The sequence below is a fragment of the Hydractinia symbiolongicarpus genome, chromosome 14, assembly GCF_029227915.1.
Source record: "Hydractinia symbiolongicarpus strain clone_291-10 chromosome 14, HSymV2.1, whole genome shotgun sequence".
Lineage (NCBI taxonomy): Eukaryota > Metazoa > Cnidaria > Hydrozoa > Anthoathecata > Hydractiniidae > Hydractinia > Hydractinia symbiolongicarpus.
This window is the reverse complement of record NC_079888.1, coordinates 17,424,401-17,442,508: the sequence shown is the minus strand read 5'-3', so window position 1 is coordinate 17,442,508 and position 18,108 is coordinate 17,424,401. Positions and strand designations below refer to the sequence as shown.

Genomic DNA, 18,108 nt, shown 5'->3' with positions numbered 1-18,108 from the left:
CTAATAGACACGTTCGTCGAGTTCATGAGGTTGATTTCTTCAGCGCACCAAATGGAATATTATTTATTCACCGGAATTCAAATTTCTCTTGAAGAAAGTAAAATAAAAAATTAATTTATCTTTTAGTTGATGAGAATTTCGTTCATACAGTTTAGTGTTAAGATAAGATATAGCTATAGATATAGTTAGTTACTAAAGAACATCTAGCTACTTTGTCACTTGTCCCAAAATGTGTAAAATAAAATTAACTAGCTCGCTGGATACATTTTTAAAAGTAAACTCCGCCGTTTCTTAGATATATTTGCTACAGTTTGGATGTTGTACAGTCTTGTAATTTGGAAAAAAACATGTATAAGTGGTAATGCGAAATCTCCACATGATGATTTCCAGGAGGGGTTTAGGAGAGTTACGTAAGCAAAAAGTTCTAGCTTAATGACAGAATGTACCTACAACGCTATTGATAGTTCATGCAGTAACATCACCAAGCATTCTTCGTCCCAGACAAAGAAATAATTATGCGATAATAAGATATACTACCCTTGCCTTGGTCTGGTTGATATACTTTGTGTCCAAGCACCAGTTGTGAGTATAATTGTGAGTATAATGAAAGACGTCATCTATTAGTAGGATAACCTATTTATGAATAATTACAGGTTCGAATACTGTCTGAATAAGTTTCGACATCAATTATGTCTTGCTCTGGTTGATATACTGTGTCACAGGACCAGTTGTGAGTATAATTGTGCGTATAAACATAAACATAACAACTGGATATTTTTTTATCTTTGGAAAAAGGTTTATATATGAAAAAATAATTTTTCACGCCATATTCCCTTTAAGAGACTAACAATTGCCTGTTCTACAAATCCCAAATGCCACAAGCTACAAAGGTTATTTTTGTTGCAAAAAGGCGTTGGTGGAGTTGCTAAAGGTAAAAACATCCTAGTTGGCAATATTACATTATTAAGACGTTATAGTAACGTCGCACCGTGACCTTACAAGACGTTATGATAACGTCATCAGATTGGTACATTTGCATTCAACGACAACGTAAGTCCATGACGTAATGATAACGTTTAAAAGACGTCATTTCGAACGTCATAAGTTGGTTATGTTTAGGTGATATGACGTCAAATAACGTAAGCATGACGTCAGTATAACGTTTAATTGATTTGTCGACATGGCTTTTAGCATATGAACAACTCGTTTGATTGATATAACATTATTATATTATGCTTCCCTGTTTGGTTATTTTTTTGCAGACTAAATTCTGTGAAACCTAACATGACACGCAAAATTATTTGTTGTGGTAAAGATCAAAGTTAAAGAAATGACAAAAGTTTATTAGGAATTAATTATATTTCTATGCAAAAGCGTAACTAATAAATAAACCCTTGCGATTAACGACATTGCTGAGTAGACTAGAAACAAGAATCTACATAGAATCTTAAGAATTGGGAAACTAAATGAAAAGCAGCTATCAAATTCGTAAGAAAAGTTGGTGTGTTATATTTGTGTTCGGAATTTTGTTTAGTTACACGTAATTTAAAAATTCCCCCTTATTCTAACGTATCCAGATCCATATTTTTATACAAAATGGATTAGCAATCTTGTTTTGTACAGTTTTTATTATATAAAACAACTACGTGTAATCAATCCTCGTAAAACCTTAACCACACAAATAAGTAAAAATAAAAAGTTTACAATAAAATAAGTTCTTGCTATAAACTAATCTTTCTTCTCTTCGACCGATTTCCTGATCTGCTTAACACGTGCCGGTGCATGTTTCAAAGCATCAGCTATTTATTTTCGAACCTTTTCCCGAGACGAATCCTTTATCACTGCCATTACACCACCTAAAACACGTATTGTTACATAACACTGCCTTTTTGTGATCAAAGAATGGAAAACATTGCGAATTGTTCATTTTAAAAAAAAACATACTGCAAAAGATGTATTTTGTTGCTACTTACTTGTCACCACATCAAATAATTTCATCTTTTCAAAAGCTTTTTTTCCTTTTAATCTTTTGCCGCTGTACAAAGACAGTACTTGATCTGTTGTTAACCTTTTAAATAAAACAAAAATGTATCTTATATATATACATTTTTTTTTCATTGTTTCCCTGCCTAAGTTGAGTTTTCCACGGGTTTATCGATTTTTAAATAATAATAAACACTTTACACTCAATATCGTTTTGATTCCAAGAACAAAAATATTTTATCTAAGGGGTGGTTTTTGACTTAGTAAAAAAAATCTTTGTTTCAAAAAACACTTTTTCCTCAGAAACACAAAAGGTATATTAGGAAACAAAATAGGAAACAAATTTTACAACCAGGCGGATGGTCTCTTCATTGGATCACCTGCGTCGCCATGTTTTGCCGAAATCTACATTCAAGGAATAGAAGAAAAGAGTATCTACTCAATGTTACACGCACCAAGAATTTGGCTAAGAAAAGTGGACGATACGTTCACTGTTACAAAACATAAAACCGAGGACACCTTAAATGGGCTGAATAACATTCATTCAAAGGTAAAATTCACAGCGGATGAAGAAAAGGATGACCAGATCCCATTTTTGGATTGTTTAATAATGAGAAAAGATGATGATACAGTTAAAACAAAAGTGTATAAAAAACCTACGCATACGGGACAATACACTAATTATACGTCAAACCAACCTTTACACGTAAAATTATCGACAATTAAAACTTTAACGAGAAGAGCAAAAACCATTTGCACAGAAGAAACAGACCTCAAAGAAGAATTGAATTATATACAAAAAACTATGCAATTAAATGAGTTTCCCAAGAACATCGTAACAAAAACGATAAAAGAAACATTAAACAAAGAATGTAATGGAAGAAACCAGACAGATGACGACACAAATTCAATTCGATTGTTTTTACCCTATGAAAAAAGCATCTCAGAACAAATCGCCAGAGTATGCAAGAAATTTAATGTAAAATTAACACATACGAAAAACAAAGCGCTAAAAAATGTTGTAAAAGGCAACAAAATATTGAAAAACGGAAACCAAGACAATGAACCAGGTGTTGTATATAAAGTAACGTGTGGAGATTGTGGAAAATATTACATAGGAGAAACAGGAAGGAAGTTGACAACACGAATAAAAGAACACAAAAATGGCGCAAAAAACGATAAAAAAAACGTCTCTGGAATGTCCAAACACATAAAAGAAACAAAACACGAAATGAACTTTGAGAAAATAGAAATTCTCTATAGGGAAAACAATTTTAATAAAAGAAAATTTAAAGAGGCATTAGCGATTAAACAACACAAATCGGATTTATTGAACAAAAAAGATGAAATAAGACGATTATCTGAAATTTGGGAAAACATACTATAATTTTTAACGACTTTTATTGTTAATAAACGATTTTTATACATTTTATTTATTCAAGAGAATTTTTTAACATTTTGTACATGCATGTTGAAAGACGTTTTTAGTTATGATCTGAAGATGCTCTGACAAAGATCAGGGAGAAAATTTATCAAACTTAATTTGTTATTTATTGCCTTATACCCAAGAAATATTTGCTAATTAAGTATAATAATAGCCTAAAGCCACCTAGTAAGAAGCGTTATATATAAGCAACCTAGTTATATTGGTAAACAAGTAAATAGCCTTTTTGTTACTTAAATTAAGTCTAATTTAAGGTTTTGCCTTTCAGTTAAATAAAGTAATAACTTCTACCTAGTTGAAATGTAAAGCAGAAAATATAATAATTTCAGTAGCTCTTGTAAAGATGCTAAATCGTTTTTGGTAAAAATAAAAATATAGTCAACCTAGCTAGTTAGTAACAAGAAAGAATGCTAGCTTACTAAAACTCTTCTTATAGTAAATAAAATCAAAACACAAACAAAGCAAGAAATTAAATCATAAACAGTCCCTCTTTCCTTGCTTCCGTCTTTTAGCGTGGCCTTGCATTTATCATTTCTGATTCCTTTCACCGGGCAGTCACATTACAAAGAAAATGGCGCGGAAAATTTAAGGCTTACTGATTGGTTAATTTATACATCAAGGCTTGTTGATTGGTTAGCTAAATCAAGATGGCAACCGGGTAAAAAAATACCAACAACTCCAATTGCAACTTCGTTTCCAGGGTTTTTTGTCTCTCATCGTCGCGTTCAATGATTGTTGTGCCTTCAAAGATTGTTGTGCGTTCACTGATTGTTGTGCGTTCAATGATTTTTTTTGTCAATCTTTTTAAATGCGACTATAGTTATGTTTTACTTTGTGGTCACAAAATGTACTAGATGAGGATATGTACCTTGACACGATAAGTGTTTATATCTATTTACTAAAAAAGTAAGATGTCACAAATTCTGACGTCGTTATCACGTCATCAAAACGTTTATGGCTAGACCTAAAAGTCCTTCTGACGTCATTATAACGTTATAAAAACTTTCATAAATTAACGTCATACTTGGCGACGTCCTGTAACGTCGTATTTTGGTCACAGGACGTTATGACCAAAATGTAACCAAAATATGACGTTATTGTAACGTCCTATGCCCGCTGGGATATCTTTACTCTATAACATGCGAAATAAAAGGGAATGCTGAAAAGTCATTTTTCCAAATAGATAATCTTCTCCTAAGTGTGTCAAAAGCAGAAAATACAGCAGAAGATGCTTAATTCTTGGGCAAGAGGAATAAAAACGAACTTTTCCTTTGGACAAATAACAGAAGAATCTAGAATGAGACACGTCTTTTTGGGCTGAAATATTTCTACGCTGATTATGTGCAACATTAAGATTTTCAAAATGTCTTTTTCGCTGCTTTGTTTTTGTTTATATTCTGTAGCCTGTTTCCTTTTATTAGCAGCAGATTGCCGTCTAAAACGATTCATTCGCTTTTTGTCCTCAGAGTTATCCGGGTATCTGACTTATAACATTTTTCAACTTTACAGACGTCTTCCCTATTAGCATGCTTTATATGTTTTAACGCTTTTCAATAATCGTCTCACCTTCGTCTATCATTTTTTTTACTTTTCCAAGATTACCTTTAATCACTGTTTTTTCTTCACTAAGCAAAGCTTCTCTAACCTTTGAAATATATTGGTATTTTTTTTCGTTGTAATTTTTTCCCAATTCTGAAGTTTTCTTGACCTTATTTTCTTTGAAATGTTTTCCGAGACTTCGTTACACAATTTTCCATTTCCAGCATTTGCGATGTCTTTTAGTTTTTATTGATCTCTCTATGGCATTATTAACAGCAGCGTTTTGCAGTTGCGCATTTATAACTGTAATGTTGTGATGTCAATGATACAAACTGAGATTTACGTTTTCCAAAAAATCTTATTTTCCGGAAGATTTAGGTAACTCGCAAGAACGCACCTTAAGAAAAGTGAAGCACCTACCTGTCTCACATTGGCCGTAAGATAATTGCAAGTGGTATTTACATTAGAACATAACCGAGGATGCGCTAGATACCTAGACGCTAAGGACATGCTCTTGCTGAAGTGCGCGGGAAGGATTGTTGGAGGCAAATAAAAAGCTTTAATTTTTTTTCAAAACATTATTAACACATTGTTTTTAATTATAATTGTAATGGTTGATTATTGTTCTACGTTCCGTTTAAATTTTTATAGTAATTTTATAAATGTGCAACAAAAACGAATAAAACAACTGCATTTACAATACCAAAAAAAAAAAAAATTCAACCTTTTTAATAACGGTAAAGTTTTTAATGTTCTTTCTTTTTGATAGACTTTCATATTTTTTCAGTTGTATACATTCTGACTAAAATATAAAAAAACACGACCATTGTGTTAAAAGTTAGATAAAAATAAGAATGGCTTATGCACAAAAAGGCTTTTTTAATAATAAGTAACTCAGCTGTAGCTGAGGGCATTTTTTAGTAAATCTTTGAACTCTATTCATACCAGGTTTTGCATGAAATGTTTTGGCGAAGGGTTGTGTTATTTATAAAAATTGTAATAAGAAAGTGATTTGTGAGTGAAACATCTTACTGATAGCGTAAATAGGGGGGAAACATAAGAAATAGTTTGCCTAAGGAAATGGAAGTAAAAAAAAATAATTCGTAATTAAGATCATCATTGAAACATTAGTTATATTATAATATATAATAGCAAATTCTAATAACTTCCGAAAAGCAGACATAAATAGATATAGATTGTGCAATATATTGTGAGAGATATATTGCACAAACTCAAACCCTTTGTTGTACTTTTATTCGTAATTAAGATCATCATTGGAACATTAGTTCTTTCAATGAATAGTTTGAAATATAAAAAAACTAAAATTACATACTTAGACAAAAACATAAATTTCTCGAACACTTACATAATACAAAGAATGGACGCAAAAACTAATTCTAATAACTTCTCTAAAAGCATACATAAATAGATACAAAAAACATCCCAATGTATAGTTATGTTCATTTTGGCAAAATTCCTGTTTGCTCAAATGTTTTCTTTTCGTCAGTTCTTTCTATCTTATTATAGCTCATTTTGCTTTGAACTATATGTTTTTTCTTCAAATGACGCCATTCTAAGAAAATATTTGCTACGAATTCTTCTAAATCATTTCCTATTTTATGGTTAAACACGTCGTAATGGTCAGTCAAATGCTTTATTTTCCACAAAATTCTTTCAAGGATATCCTTACTTTGATAAAAACCAAGCGCGATTGAGTCACATTGTATAAGTTGACTTTTCAAATCAAATATTTTACCAAATATTTTACGCTCTTTATCTTTTATCTTTGTGCACTTACAAAGAAAATAACTGAGTAGATGTAAATCAAAGGCTTCGGAATCCGTTGTTTTGCTATCAGGGAGAAGAGTAGAAAAATATTTTTTCTCCAAGTCGTTCAACTTTCCTTGTTTATTCCACTCTATGAAAGTTTCATACAATTTTCTTCCATCTCTTGGAAAATCTCCATATTCAGGATCGTGAAATAAACAGCGCAAATATTCTTCTGCTTTAAATAATAACTCAGTTAGTACATATGATTCTAAAAGCGTCAAAAAAAGCTTCTTTTACTTCACATTTAAAAAACAGGGAAAAGAAAAATATGTTAATAAAAACAAAACGAGTTTTACTACTTTATTTCATTTTTTTTTTGTAGTGTGTGTAAAATTGTATTCATCCTTGCATAGAGAAAGAAAAAAAAACACATATTTTATTTCAAATTTCTTTGCTTCTGTCACACCAATTTTATTTTCACATTAGCTTGTCTTTTATTTTTAATTATTTGTCTAAAGAAAAACGAAACTTAAACACAAAACAGCTTTTCTTACTAAAGTAACGTCCTCTATAAATATCTTCCAACAGTTCGTCTTCAGATGGAGTAACATCTTCCAATAATGCACTTAAACGCTAAACAGGAAAGTAAATGTATGAAAAAATTGAAAATATATTCTAAGCAATTTTTTTATATTTTATTTTCTATTAATTAGTTTAAAGCTCTGCAGTGGATTTCTTACAGAAAAAAATTCTTCGTTGCTAAAACAGGTTATGTTTGGAAAGGAAATGTCTTAGATTTCCGTGCCTTGACTTTTTTGAAAATCCATAGTTGACAGAAAACTATTCGGTTTGGATTTACGCAGTTTCTTATTCAAGAATTATCATTCCTTTTTTTGGTTCCAAACTTTTTTCTAATTCTAGATGATCTAGTACTAAAACCGGTTTCTTGTTCATAAAAACACACGTGTAAAACATATGTATAGTCAGCAGAATGTAAGTACCATTTGATTTTTTTATAAACACATTCATTTCTGCAAAATATTTATAAAAATATCGAAGTTTTAAAAACCTAAAAATTTAAATACAGAAAAAGTTTTATCTACGTAGAGCTTGCGTTTTGTAACAACGCAAGCTTCTAGTTTTGACCCACCAAAAAATAACTTTTTGTAAAAAAGTAAAGAACTTCAATGTACTACTTGTACGGACGTTGAGGCTGAGACATTTCGAGAAATTAGAACATGTATTTAAACTTCTAAACGCCTTCCAACGATTAGCAATAAAATAATGCGAACCTAGTATTTGCTAACATAAAATTATTTTTGAACAATTTTACCTTCTTTTCTAATACGTATGTAGGTTTTCACAATGTGCTATTAGCAACATTTTTTCGTTCTCCAAATCCTGTGCAATTATCCCCCACATTCGTATATCTGACCGTACTAGTGTTTTGCAACTTTTAAAAAACACAAATCAAAAAACATTCAGTTCAAACAGTGTGTAAAAATTTTAAACGAGTCGAGCTTTTAACTGAAATATAGACGTTTTTATAAGAACAAACAAGTAAAAATTTCCCAATAATTGTTAAATGGAAAATATTACAAAACGCTTTATTATCTAAATTGTCACCTTTAAAGATAATTCGGAAAGAAAGCAAACAATTTTTTTACACCAACGCCACATTTCCGCAGAATTAAAACAATTTTAATCTTACAAATGATTTTCTTTTTTAAAGTCGTTTTTAATAACATTAAAAACAAATGTTCTGCAGATTTTGTTATGTAATAAAAACGTTTCCGGAAGGAAACAACGTGTACTGAAAATGTGACTGCATTATTTGCAGGTCGTTTCCTTACCTCTACCTCCTTCATACTTTCTTTTAAAAATCCCAGTGAAGAAAGAAAATATTTTATCTCATCTATAATGTATACTGACATGAAATAAGGATCAACAATTGGACAGTATTTAATTCCATTCATCATGATACACAACTCCTTAATTACATCAACTGCGTCTGTTTTCATACTTTTGCTTTTCGAAAGTAAACATCGTAAGGTGTACAAATCGAAAACTTCGGAATCTGAAATTCCATTTTTTGGTAAAATCAGTTCTCGCCAATATTTTGGAAGATCATTCAATTCTCTGTTTTGATCTAGTTCCAGTATCACTTCATATAACTTTCTACCATCTTTAGGAAAGTTTCCGCTCGCAGGATTGTGAAATAAAGATCGCAAATTAATTTTTACTTCAGTGAGCAATGGTCCCCATAAAATTCTCCAGTCAGTTTGCAGTTTGCTTTTCAGACCTAATAAATTTAAAGCATAGATTTATATATAATTTCAATAAAGTAACTTCGTAATATGTTTAACAGATATAATATTAATGTTATCTAATTTCGAAACACTCACTGTTAAACTGTTAAATATGGCCGTGAGAAGTATTAAAGAGACTGTGAAAATTCGCTTTATAACTTAAAATATTTGAATTTTGAGCATATTTCAAACTTTCGTTACGTCACAGAAAAAGTGCACAATAACTAGATTGTTAACGCTTACACTGTAATTGTTTCGTACCTATATATACTAACAGCTGCACATAATTGCGCTGCATTAGGTAACATAACCGTAATAAGCATATTTAAGACATTTAAATTGTTTTGTTTTTGTCAAAATGATAACATATACATTGACCATAGAAACGAGCATAAATGTAAACACTTGAAGATGGAGTACAACAAGCCATTAAAAATAAATATTTCTGTGTCTTACCTTGATCAACATCTATTGTTAGCACAAACCATGGTAGTGTTTCTACAATAAATGTGTGGACTGATCCTATTTGTGCAATATTAACTAGGTTTGATGATGTTTGAGAATGTAGGCTGACAGACTGTTCTGCTGAATACAACATCGTGGCTAAAAAGCAGATAGCGTTGTTAGGGAATAATTAGTTTACCTTTGCGTTCAATATTATTGACTCAAACAATATTCAAACAACTAACCTAAATTTTTATTTATTTCGCTACATTCTTCTAATTTAAGTTCTTGTGCCAACAACATTTTTACACTGCGTTTTAACTTGTTGGCAAAGTCATTTGAATGATAGTAGACATTCTCCGAAAGGATGTTTACCTCTATTTGTCCGATAAATGTTGCAATGTTAGTACGAGAAGGACTTCTGTCTATTGACACTTCGACAGATTCTCCAAATATTTCTTTGAAAAACGACTGTTTGGAAACGGTCATATTTTTTAGACAAATATCAAGTATTTCAATTTCTTTTTTGGTTAACGAACTACGATCATTTTTGGTCAATGCCAGCATGATGTGAAGTGAAGCAATATACCATTTAGTAAAACCTAACGTAAGTTTTGTTAGGCTGTCATTACTAATGTCAGGAACCTCCTTTTCCAACTCCTCAAAGAGTGATTTAGTGAGTTTGTCTTGCAGATGCTTTGATTGAGGATTTTTATCACATCGATATAACTCAAATGCATTAGGGTTTGGTGAGGAAAATGTGATCCCTGCTTTGAATTTCTCAAATCTTCCGTTGCCTGGTACTTTTTCTAATTCCCATACATGCACATCAAACTTAAAATCGTCGATCAGATTGGCTAATGATTTATTCACTACCTCCTCAATAGTTGTCCTCATCCGCGAATTTAATGCAGATAATTCTGCCTCCTGAAGAAAACTTTCTAAGCCAAGTATTTTTTCCACTGCTGACGTGCTGATAGATAATTGAATTGAAATTTCCAAGGTTTTCTTTCTTAACTCATTCATCATTTTATCCAACGTTGCTTTGATGGCGAAAAATTCTTCTGAAATTATAATCCTTTCTTTAAATTTCTCTAACAAAAATGATATTGAACATTTTTCAATCAACCTGATATTTTCTCTAATTTCAAAAAACGCTTTATGGTTTATCCAGTTTTTCTCAAACTTCCTCCAATTCTCATTTGTGTACAAGTATTCATACAAAGCAGTTATGGCGGTTATATTTTCCTCTATGTTAGGGATTTCAGCTGAGAATTGTGATGTATGTGCTCCTATATTTCTGGTTTTCCTTCCAATATTCAATTTTTTTGCTAGCATCTGCGAATAACAGGGAGCATTCGGTGGGGTGGTACAAAACTCACAGTTATTGCACTCTTTTTTTTCTGCGTTCCCTAGCAGGATATTCTCGCATTTTTCTCGCGTACACAAAACACAGAACTGGTGGTTTTTCGATGAAGGGAGACCTTGAATCTCTGTTAAACAACCAAAGGACATGGTAAAGTCAAATTTTGACATATCTAAATTTGGTTTGGGAGTTAAGTCTCTTTTTGATTCTATAAAGAGATTTTCCCTATACTTATCTTCTGTTTTTAATTTGTGCTTCTTTGCCAAATGTGGCAAAATCTTTGATAGAATGTCACAGTTTTCACCTAATTTTTCACCAGTTGCTCTAAAATGCAATACCAACAAAAATCTTTCCAATAATTTGCCCATAACTTCTTCGTAAAAGTTTTTCATAATAAGGAATCGAAATTGTTCATCCTTAATCTTGTAGCTTTGCACATCCATATTATTTTCTAAATTTAAGATGGAAAGTACTTTAGTAAAAATAAGAAATAATTCACGCAATGACCTTTACCAGAAATATCAATTAAATTGTATATTGTTATTCCTGTATATAATCCCTTCCACTACACTAGAAAAGGCGAAGTTAAGGATTGTAGCAAGTACAACTGATTATACGTAATACCTTACATATAATAAAAACACGAAAGGTTTAAAATATAGTTTAGTTGGTCACTGAAAAAAATATAATAATATGAACAGTTAAATAGGTAATCCATGTAAACAGATTAAATCAATGGCAGGCTTTATAAAAAATTTCCATCCCTCAAAATCTACGTTTGCAGCCACAATCCTAAAAATTCACTTGTTTAAGATTTATACATAGCTAGAAAACGACGTGAGAATATTTTATTTTAACATACAAACATATAAAGAACACAATGCAAAGATTTTAGAAAGCTAAGAGGCCGAAAACGATCTACAAACCTTTAAAATGGCCACCATTACATTAAATCGTTCACCAAACAAAGACGTCAACACTAGAATTTTGAAGGGGTTTTATAATTTATAATTAAAATGCCGCTCATATTTTACGATTTTTAAATTTCGCTATTTTTTTTATAACACGTCTATTTTTTAAAAAGTGTGAACCATAACTATTTTTTTAATTAATTAATAAAATCAAATAGTTTGGATTATCAAATCAGATAGGATTTTAAAAGACAACAAAATAAGCCAACTGCTTATTTTGCATTGGCTACGTCAAGTGGTGATAGAGTAGCAACATTATATAGAGAGAAATATGAAAACCATGCCATCAGCTGAAACATGGCGTTAGTAAAAATAAAATGAGTATGACAAGGAAATAAACAAAGTTAATAGAATAGAAAAGAAATACATAAAAAGATGACAAAATAAACAAAGGTCATTTAGGATAACAGTGCCAGTAAAGTGAGATGTATAATTGGAAATTTTAAATGCAAATAACACGTAATTAAGCTGGAAACAGCAGCTGTCATTAAAATTCTCATGGCAAAACCTTGAAATAGCTGCAAAGAAAAAACATATTTTGGATTTAAAGAAACCAAAATAATTATTAGTCTGACCAAGATCCAATTAATTCATGGAAAATCGATACAAACATTTAGAAAAAGCTATACATTCATGCTACAAAGGCAACAGACCTATGGAGTTAAAAAAAATATTTATTTATATATAAAAATAAATCTATTCTCAGAATTTCTTCTACTCTTTCCCAACCTGATTATTTTTAACTTTAATGACTACAACAAATGCTTAATCATCCAACCACAAACTCTCGACTTTTTAAATGGCTGTTTTAATTGGGAAAAAGTTATAGTGCTTGTGGAGATGCACAATTCTTTATACGATTGATTGACAGCTATTGTATTCTAAACATTAGCTAAATTAGTTTTTTTAAGGAGATTTTAATCTTATTAATGGAAGCTGTTGGATTAGATCAGATTAGAATTGTTAATGACTATAAAACTATACAATATTTAGCAATTTACTTTAATCTTAAAAACACAAGGTGAAAATGTCTCTGAAACTTTTCGACAACTGTCTTACTTCCTTTCTGTAAATACATAGGAAACATGACGCCTATTCCAAACATCAGAGACGCATTCTTATACAACTATATCATTCATTTATTTATTTGCTCCTTTTGTGGTTGTTTCGTGCATTCGTTAATCCATTTTTTCATTCATAGCCACTAAAATTACATTAACATGGCCTGTGCTTAAATAAATAAAAGGGGATCTGAATGTTTTCATGAATGGCAAAAATGTGCTACGACAAACTACATCTCAAGAAAGACATTCTAAAACAATAACATTATTTTGAACGTATATTACATAAATATATTCAAGATATTTTGCTTTATGTTCTGTGTAAAGTTAAAGAAAACATCTTTAATCTTTTCCAACACATTTGTCTTTTGATATTTCATTTTTATCTACAATGTAAACAAACGAAATGCAGTCAATTGCGATATCATACCCATGTCCAGTTGGTTGGAAAAAAATTCACAAACAACAGAAATCAATGGAAAACAAATCTCACTCTTAAAAATTAATACTTAATAATGTTCTACTGTTTGCACCCAGCTTCATGTATAATAAGATATTCGATATAAAAAGTTGTTACATATCTACATTACTTCTATTTAAAAATTTTAAATGAATTTTCTTTCCACAAGCTCTTTTTTTAGTGTCTCATAATAATAAAAACGTTTTTCTTTGTTGCATTGGCCCAGTAGCTTACTCTGGTCATTTTCCCCGTAAATTTAGGATTCAACGAGACAACATCAAAGGCACGGTGATGGAGTGCTTTTGTTACTTTTAAAGATGGCCTAGCGGGGATTTCCAGTTGAGATTAAGGTACCTTTAGCCACGTGATATATAGTCACTTTGACTAATATCACGTGACTTTTTCTCGGATAACATAGCGCCTCAAACTCAAACTTCCGTTAATCTAAGCTAGCTATATCGCAGCTGAAGGAGGAAGGGCTTGTTCAAGAAAATGAAGAAAGGGTATGTTTAGCTCGCTTGTATATCACTATTTTTTACCTGTAATGAACCCATTCTTATTCTCACTCACACTTAAAGCCAGCTAGCTTAAAACTGCAGATTTAGATAGAATAATAATAGAACTTAGATAGCATTTAGCTACCTAGCTAATGTAGAGTTAGCTAGCATAAAAACAAACAAACAATGCAATATAGCTAGCATAAAACTAGCTACAAAGCTTGCAGAAAATTAACTACTTAGCTGGGATAGAACTACCCATGTAGCTAGCAATAGATTGCTATTTTTGCTGGCATAAAATCAGCAACATAGCTAGCATAGAAAAATTGTTTGAGACTGATTTTCTACCTATCCTCTATCTAGCTAGCTATTATACATATATACTACACAGTGAGTGAGATAATTCTACTCTGTAGGAATGTCCCATCATACAGCTTGTTCTAGCTACAATCGTCCACAAAATGGCCAAACATAGCCAGCTAGATATTTTGCAGATAGTAAATGTTTATATACAGGTATGTCACGTGTAATTGTTTACGTTGCTTAGCCACAAATGGGCAGTTCTTAACATTAAGGGGGAATAGAGAGCTATATTTTCGTGGACGGTTGTAGCTAGCTATATATATTGTACACACGTCAGGAAATAAACTTTTTTAACCCTGCCGCTGAGCATACATCAGTGCGGCTTAAGTTGCAGAAGCGAAAATTATTTCAATATATATATATATATCGGGAAATTTTTACAACATCAACATTTGTTATTACTGAGGCTTTTTAAATTCTGAATAGCGGTTCTTGTTCAATCGTGGACATGTATTGAAAATCTGCAAATGTATTCATTATTTCTTTTTCACGATATGTATATGTTTTTTTCGGTTTGGAATAAGAGCTTTTTATCCTACCGTCATGAAAACTTGTTTGCAAAATAAACATATACTGCTCTTTGATTTTTAGCTGGACAGGATAACAACAGTCTGTTTCCGTTGTGTTTTTTAAACCGAAGTTTCAAGAAAGTTTTTTGGGAAAATGTGTTACGCCTATCAGATGTCACGATTAATTTTTGATCTTTCACAGAAACTTTTCCCATAAAATATTGCAGTTTTTTTTTGCTTTAAGAGGGTAAAAACAGGTTATAAACTGTATATATTTTTATTTTTAAATGTTACAAAATTTTCCACAAAGTAAAATTGTTTTAGGTGCGTAGGATAACAACAGCTTGTTAACTGTCTGTTTGTTTGAACCAAAGTTAAGATGCACATGTAAAGTTTTTCATATATATATATTCATGCCCTGTTGGTCTAATGGCTATGACACTCATGCAAATGAGAGATCCAGGTTCAAATTCTGGACAGGGCTAGGAAAAATATAATTATCTTGCATCTACAACAAGCAGGTATTCATAAGTATATGATATTAGCTATATTGAGTATAATAGGACTAATGTGACACAGAACTTAGATATATTGCCTTGCGAGCGCTGACCGTTCCTTTGCCTACTCTTCCTATGACCTTGCCTGTGCCTCCCATGCCTTGCCTACCCCTGCCTTGCTGATTCCTCTTCCTGTTTCCTTGCCTGCCTTTGCCGTGCCCTTTCCTTGCCGTGCTTAATGCCTTTGCCTTGCCTGTGCTTCCCATGCCTTGCCTACCCCTGCCTTGCTGATTCCTCTTACGTGCCCTTGCTAACCTTCCTATCTATGCCTTTTCTGTAGCCTGCCTACCCTTCCTATGCCTTTTCTGGTGCATGCCTAACTATGTCCTTGCATGTGCCTCCCATGCCTTGCCTACCCCTGCCTTGCTGATTCCTCTTCCTGTTTCCTTGTCTGCCTTTGCCGTGCCCTTTCCTTGCCGTACTTAATGCCTTTGCCTTGGCAACCTCTCCGCAACACTTTCTATACTAGTTTTAGTGTCTCATAATAATAAAAACGTTTTTCTTTGTTGCATTGGCACAGATCTTTATTTTGCGCCACTCTGATTAAATTAATATTTAATGTAGTGTTTATGGCACAGTGCGGAGAAAAATATTGGAAATACAATTTGTAGTATTTTAGGTTCTCATTTTCGTATTTGGAAATATAAGAGAAAAAACGATAAAAACATGACTATACCAGCTATGAAACGTTTCATGTTTTCTTTACTGGCTGTCATATTAAAAAAGCTTTTTTTATTATTATTTGACCGCTTTTCGGCACAGATCACCTGAAGTGAAAATACACCCACTGTGAAGGATCATGTAAACAGTCACCTGCGCAGTGAAATTTTACTTGGTTGTCATGTAAACGCCGCCTAACCTTAAAAATTCGGTTTAAAAATGTCTATATAACCATGGAATGTTAAATTTGTCTTTATGATTGTTTATCATGGAATGTTAAATTTGTCTTTATGATTGTGAGGGTCATTTTTTAACCTCAATATGACTTACGAAAAATCACAGAGAATGAAAATTAAATTAAGGTTGTAAGCTACTTACCAGTTTAATTTTCACCAAGTGTCCCACTGCTTCACGTCAACTATTTCTCAACCGTTCCTTCATATAAACCGACCAAGTAATGGTGATGGTATCCTATACTAATGTTACCAAGATACTAAGAAAACATTATTCCGTGTAGCCTCTTGTATATTTCACAACTATCACTTTCGTACTGTTTTGTAAGAAAACTTTTACGTGCGTCAATTCTCCTACTTACGTAACCATGGAAATAACGCTCCTCCCCACATGTTTTCATTTCAATTACGCGGATAAAAGCAGACATTTTAGTAAAAGAGACTTTTTTTGACTTTGAGACTTGATTTTTGAAATATAATAATTAACAAAAACTTAATTTAAAATTAAGAACATTTTTATTTCTTACGTTCTAATAGTTATATAAAAGAGATGTCGATGTGGAAGACTTGTTGGAATGAAAGGACAAATATTTTGTTTAAGATAACAAACAATATTTATTAATCTCTATAATAATATTTTGTCTGTTCAAAAGGGTTACCGATATTCTTTTGATCTTTCCGCAACTTTTTAGAAAGCAGGGGGTTGTTTAATTGGAAATCTTATGATTTATCAAAGTAAATTACAGAAATTAATTTTTTTCCTTACATAATTTAATTAATTTAAATAATAAACCTCTAATTTAAAAAACAAATTAAGTGATTAAAATGAATTCATTATTTAAATGCGTCATTTTCAATATTAATTTACCCCCGTGACCTTAATCGCCGATTCCGCTCAGGAGCCACAGAAAACAAATAGGATGGTTTTACTGACAGTTTAACTGACTTTGTTTCTGATTCTTTGAAAAATAGCCTTACTTTTTACTAACTTTGTTTGGTATAAGAGGTTTTTCTCCAACCCAACATTTATTTTTATGTCGAGAATATAGCCATTTAGCTATCTCATATATCTACCTAAAAAGTGAGAGTATAAAAATTCAGTTTGGCTATCAATATCGCAATATTCTCAGCAATAAATCTTATGCTAAATGCACTTTAGCTAGGTAGCTAAATCTTTAATTATTTTCCTTAAAAAATTTTTTGCAAATAAAATGGCTGAGCAATTGCTTTAGCTGGAGGGGTAACGACAGGCTGTTTCCTGTGTTGTTATTTAAACCGAAGTTGTGATGAAGGTTTTTTGGAGAAGTGTACTGTTCACATCTGCTTAACTGTACTAAGCAGTCAACTCAGTGTTAACAACAGCCTGTTTTTTGGAAAAGGCTGTTACGCCTATGCGGGTCAGGCCACTGTGACAATTAATTTTTAAACTTTTTTGGGAATCACGCCTGTACGAATGTCCAACAATGTTTACCTGGACTAACCGCTTAGCCCTGTGCAAGAAGCAAAGGACTGTTTCTTGTGTTTTTATTTAAATAGAGTCTGCAAGAAATTTTTTTCAAAAGGGTATTATTCCTATACACCTGTGTAACACCGTTTAACTGTTCTAAGCGCTCAGTCGGTGTCACGATTAATTTTTTAACTTTTACAAAAACTTATTCCGCAAAATAAAATAATATTAACCTATTGTTTTTGCTATGACAGAGTCATAATGGTTGTAAACTGTGTTTTTATTTCAGCCTTTGTTGCGGGAAAGTTATTTTTTGAAAAATATGTTACAGTCGCAACGCTATAATGGTGTGTGAGCTTCACTTGATATACGACATACTGCATACCTGTACTAAAGCTCTCCGCCTGACTGTGTCGCACGGTTTGCAGCTCTTTTTAAGTGCTCCTTAGGGCGTTCAACAACAGTTACTTGTGGCTCATGCCGGCGATTCGACGC

General features: G+C 31.9%; 1 protein-coding gene across 2 annotated transcripts; it reads right to left on the bottom strand.

Annotated features, from left to right (window-relative positions):
- Positions 1-1,542: 1,542 nt before the first annotated feature.
- Positions 1,543-16,470, bottom strand: LOC130625536 (uncharacterized). Of its 2 annotated transcripts, XR_008981730.1 has the most exons (8): positions 16,312-16,470; positions 9,735-11,306; positions 9,502-9,648; positions 8,590-9,038; positions 7,291-7,369; positions 5,691-7,004; positions 1,974-2,068; positions 1,543-1,856 (listed from the first exon to the last, which is right to left on the bottom strand). XR_008981730.1 is itself a non-coding variant. In XM_057440639.1 (6 exons), exons 2-6 carry the CDS (start codon positions 11,296-11,298, stop codon positions 6,427-6,429), a joined length of 2,817 nt encoding a protein of 938 aa, XP_057296622.1. In that variant the 5' UTR covers positions 11,299-11,306; positions 16,312-16,470; the 3' UTR covers positions 4,879-6,426. The 2 variants fall into 2 exon arrangements, 1 of the variants encoding a protein (XP_057296622.1); XM_057440639.1 differs by lacking the exons at positions 1,543-1,856; positions 1,974-2,068 and having other exon boundaries at positions 4,879-7,004.
- Between the last annotated feature and the right edge of the window lie 1,638 nt (positions 16,471-18,108).

Coding starts and splice junctions, on each gene's coding strand:
- LOC130625536 (XM_057440639.1), bottom strand. CDS start 11,298: ATGGATGTGCAAAGCTACAAGATTAAGGATGAACAATTTCGATTCCTT. Junction 9,649..9,734: donor CGAAATAAATAAAAATTTAG/GTTAGTTGTTTG, acceptor TCTGCTTTTTAG/CCACGATGTTGTATTCAGCA. Junction 7,370..8,589: donor AAAGTATGAAGGAGGTAGAG/GTAAGGAAACGA, acceptor TTTCCTGTTTAG/CGTTTAAGTGCATTATTGGA.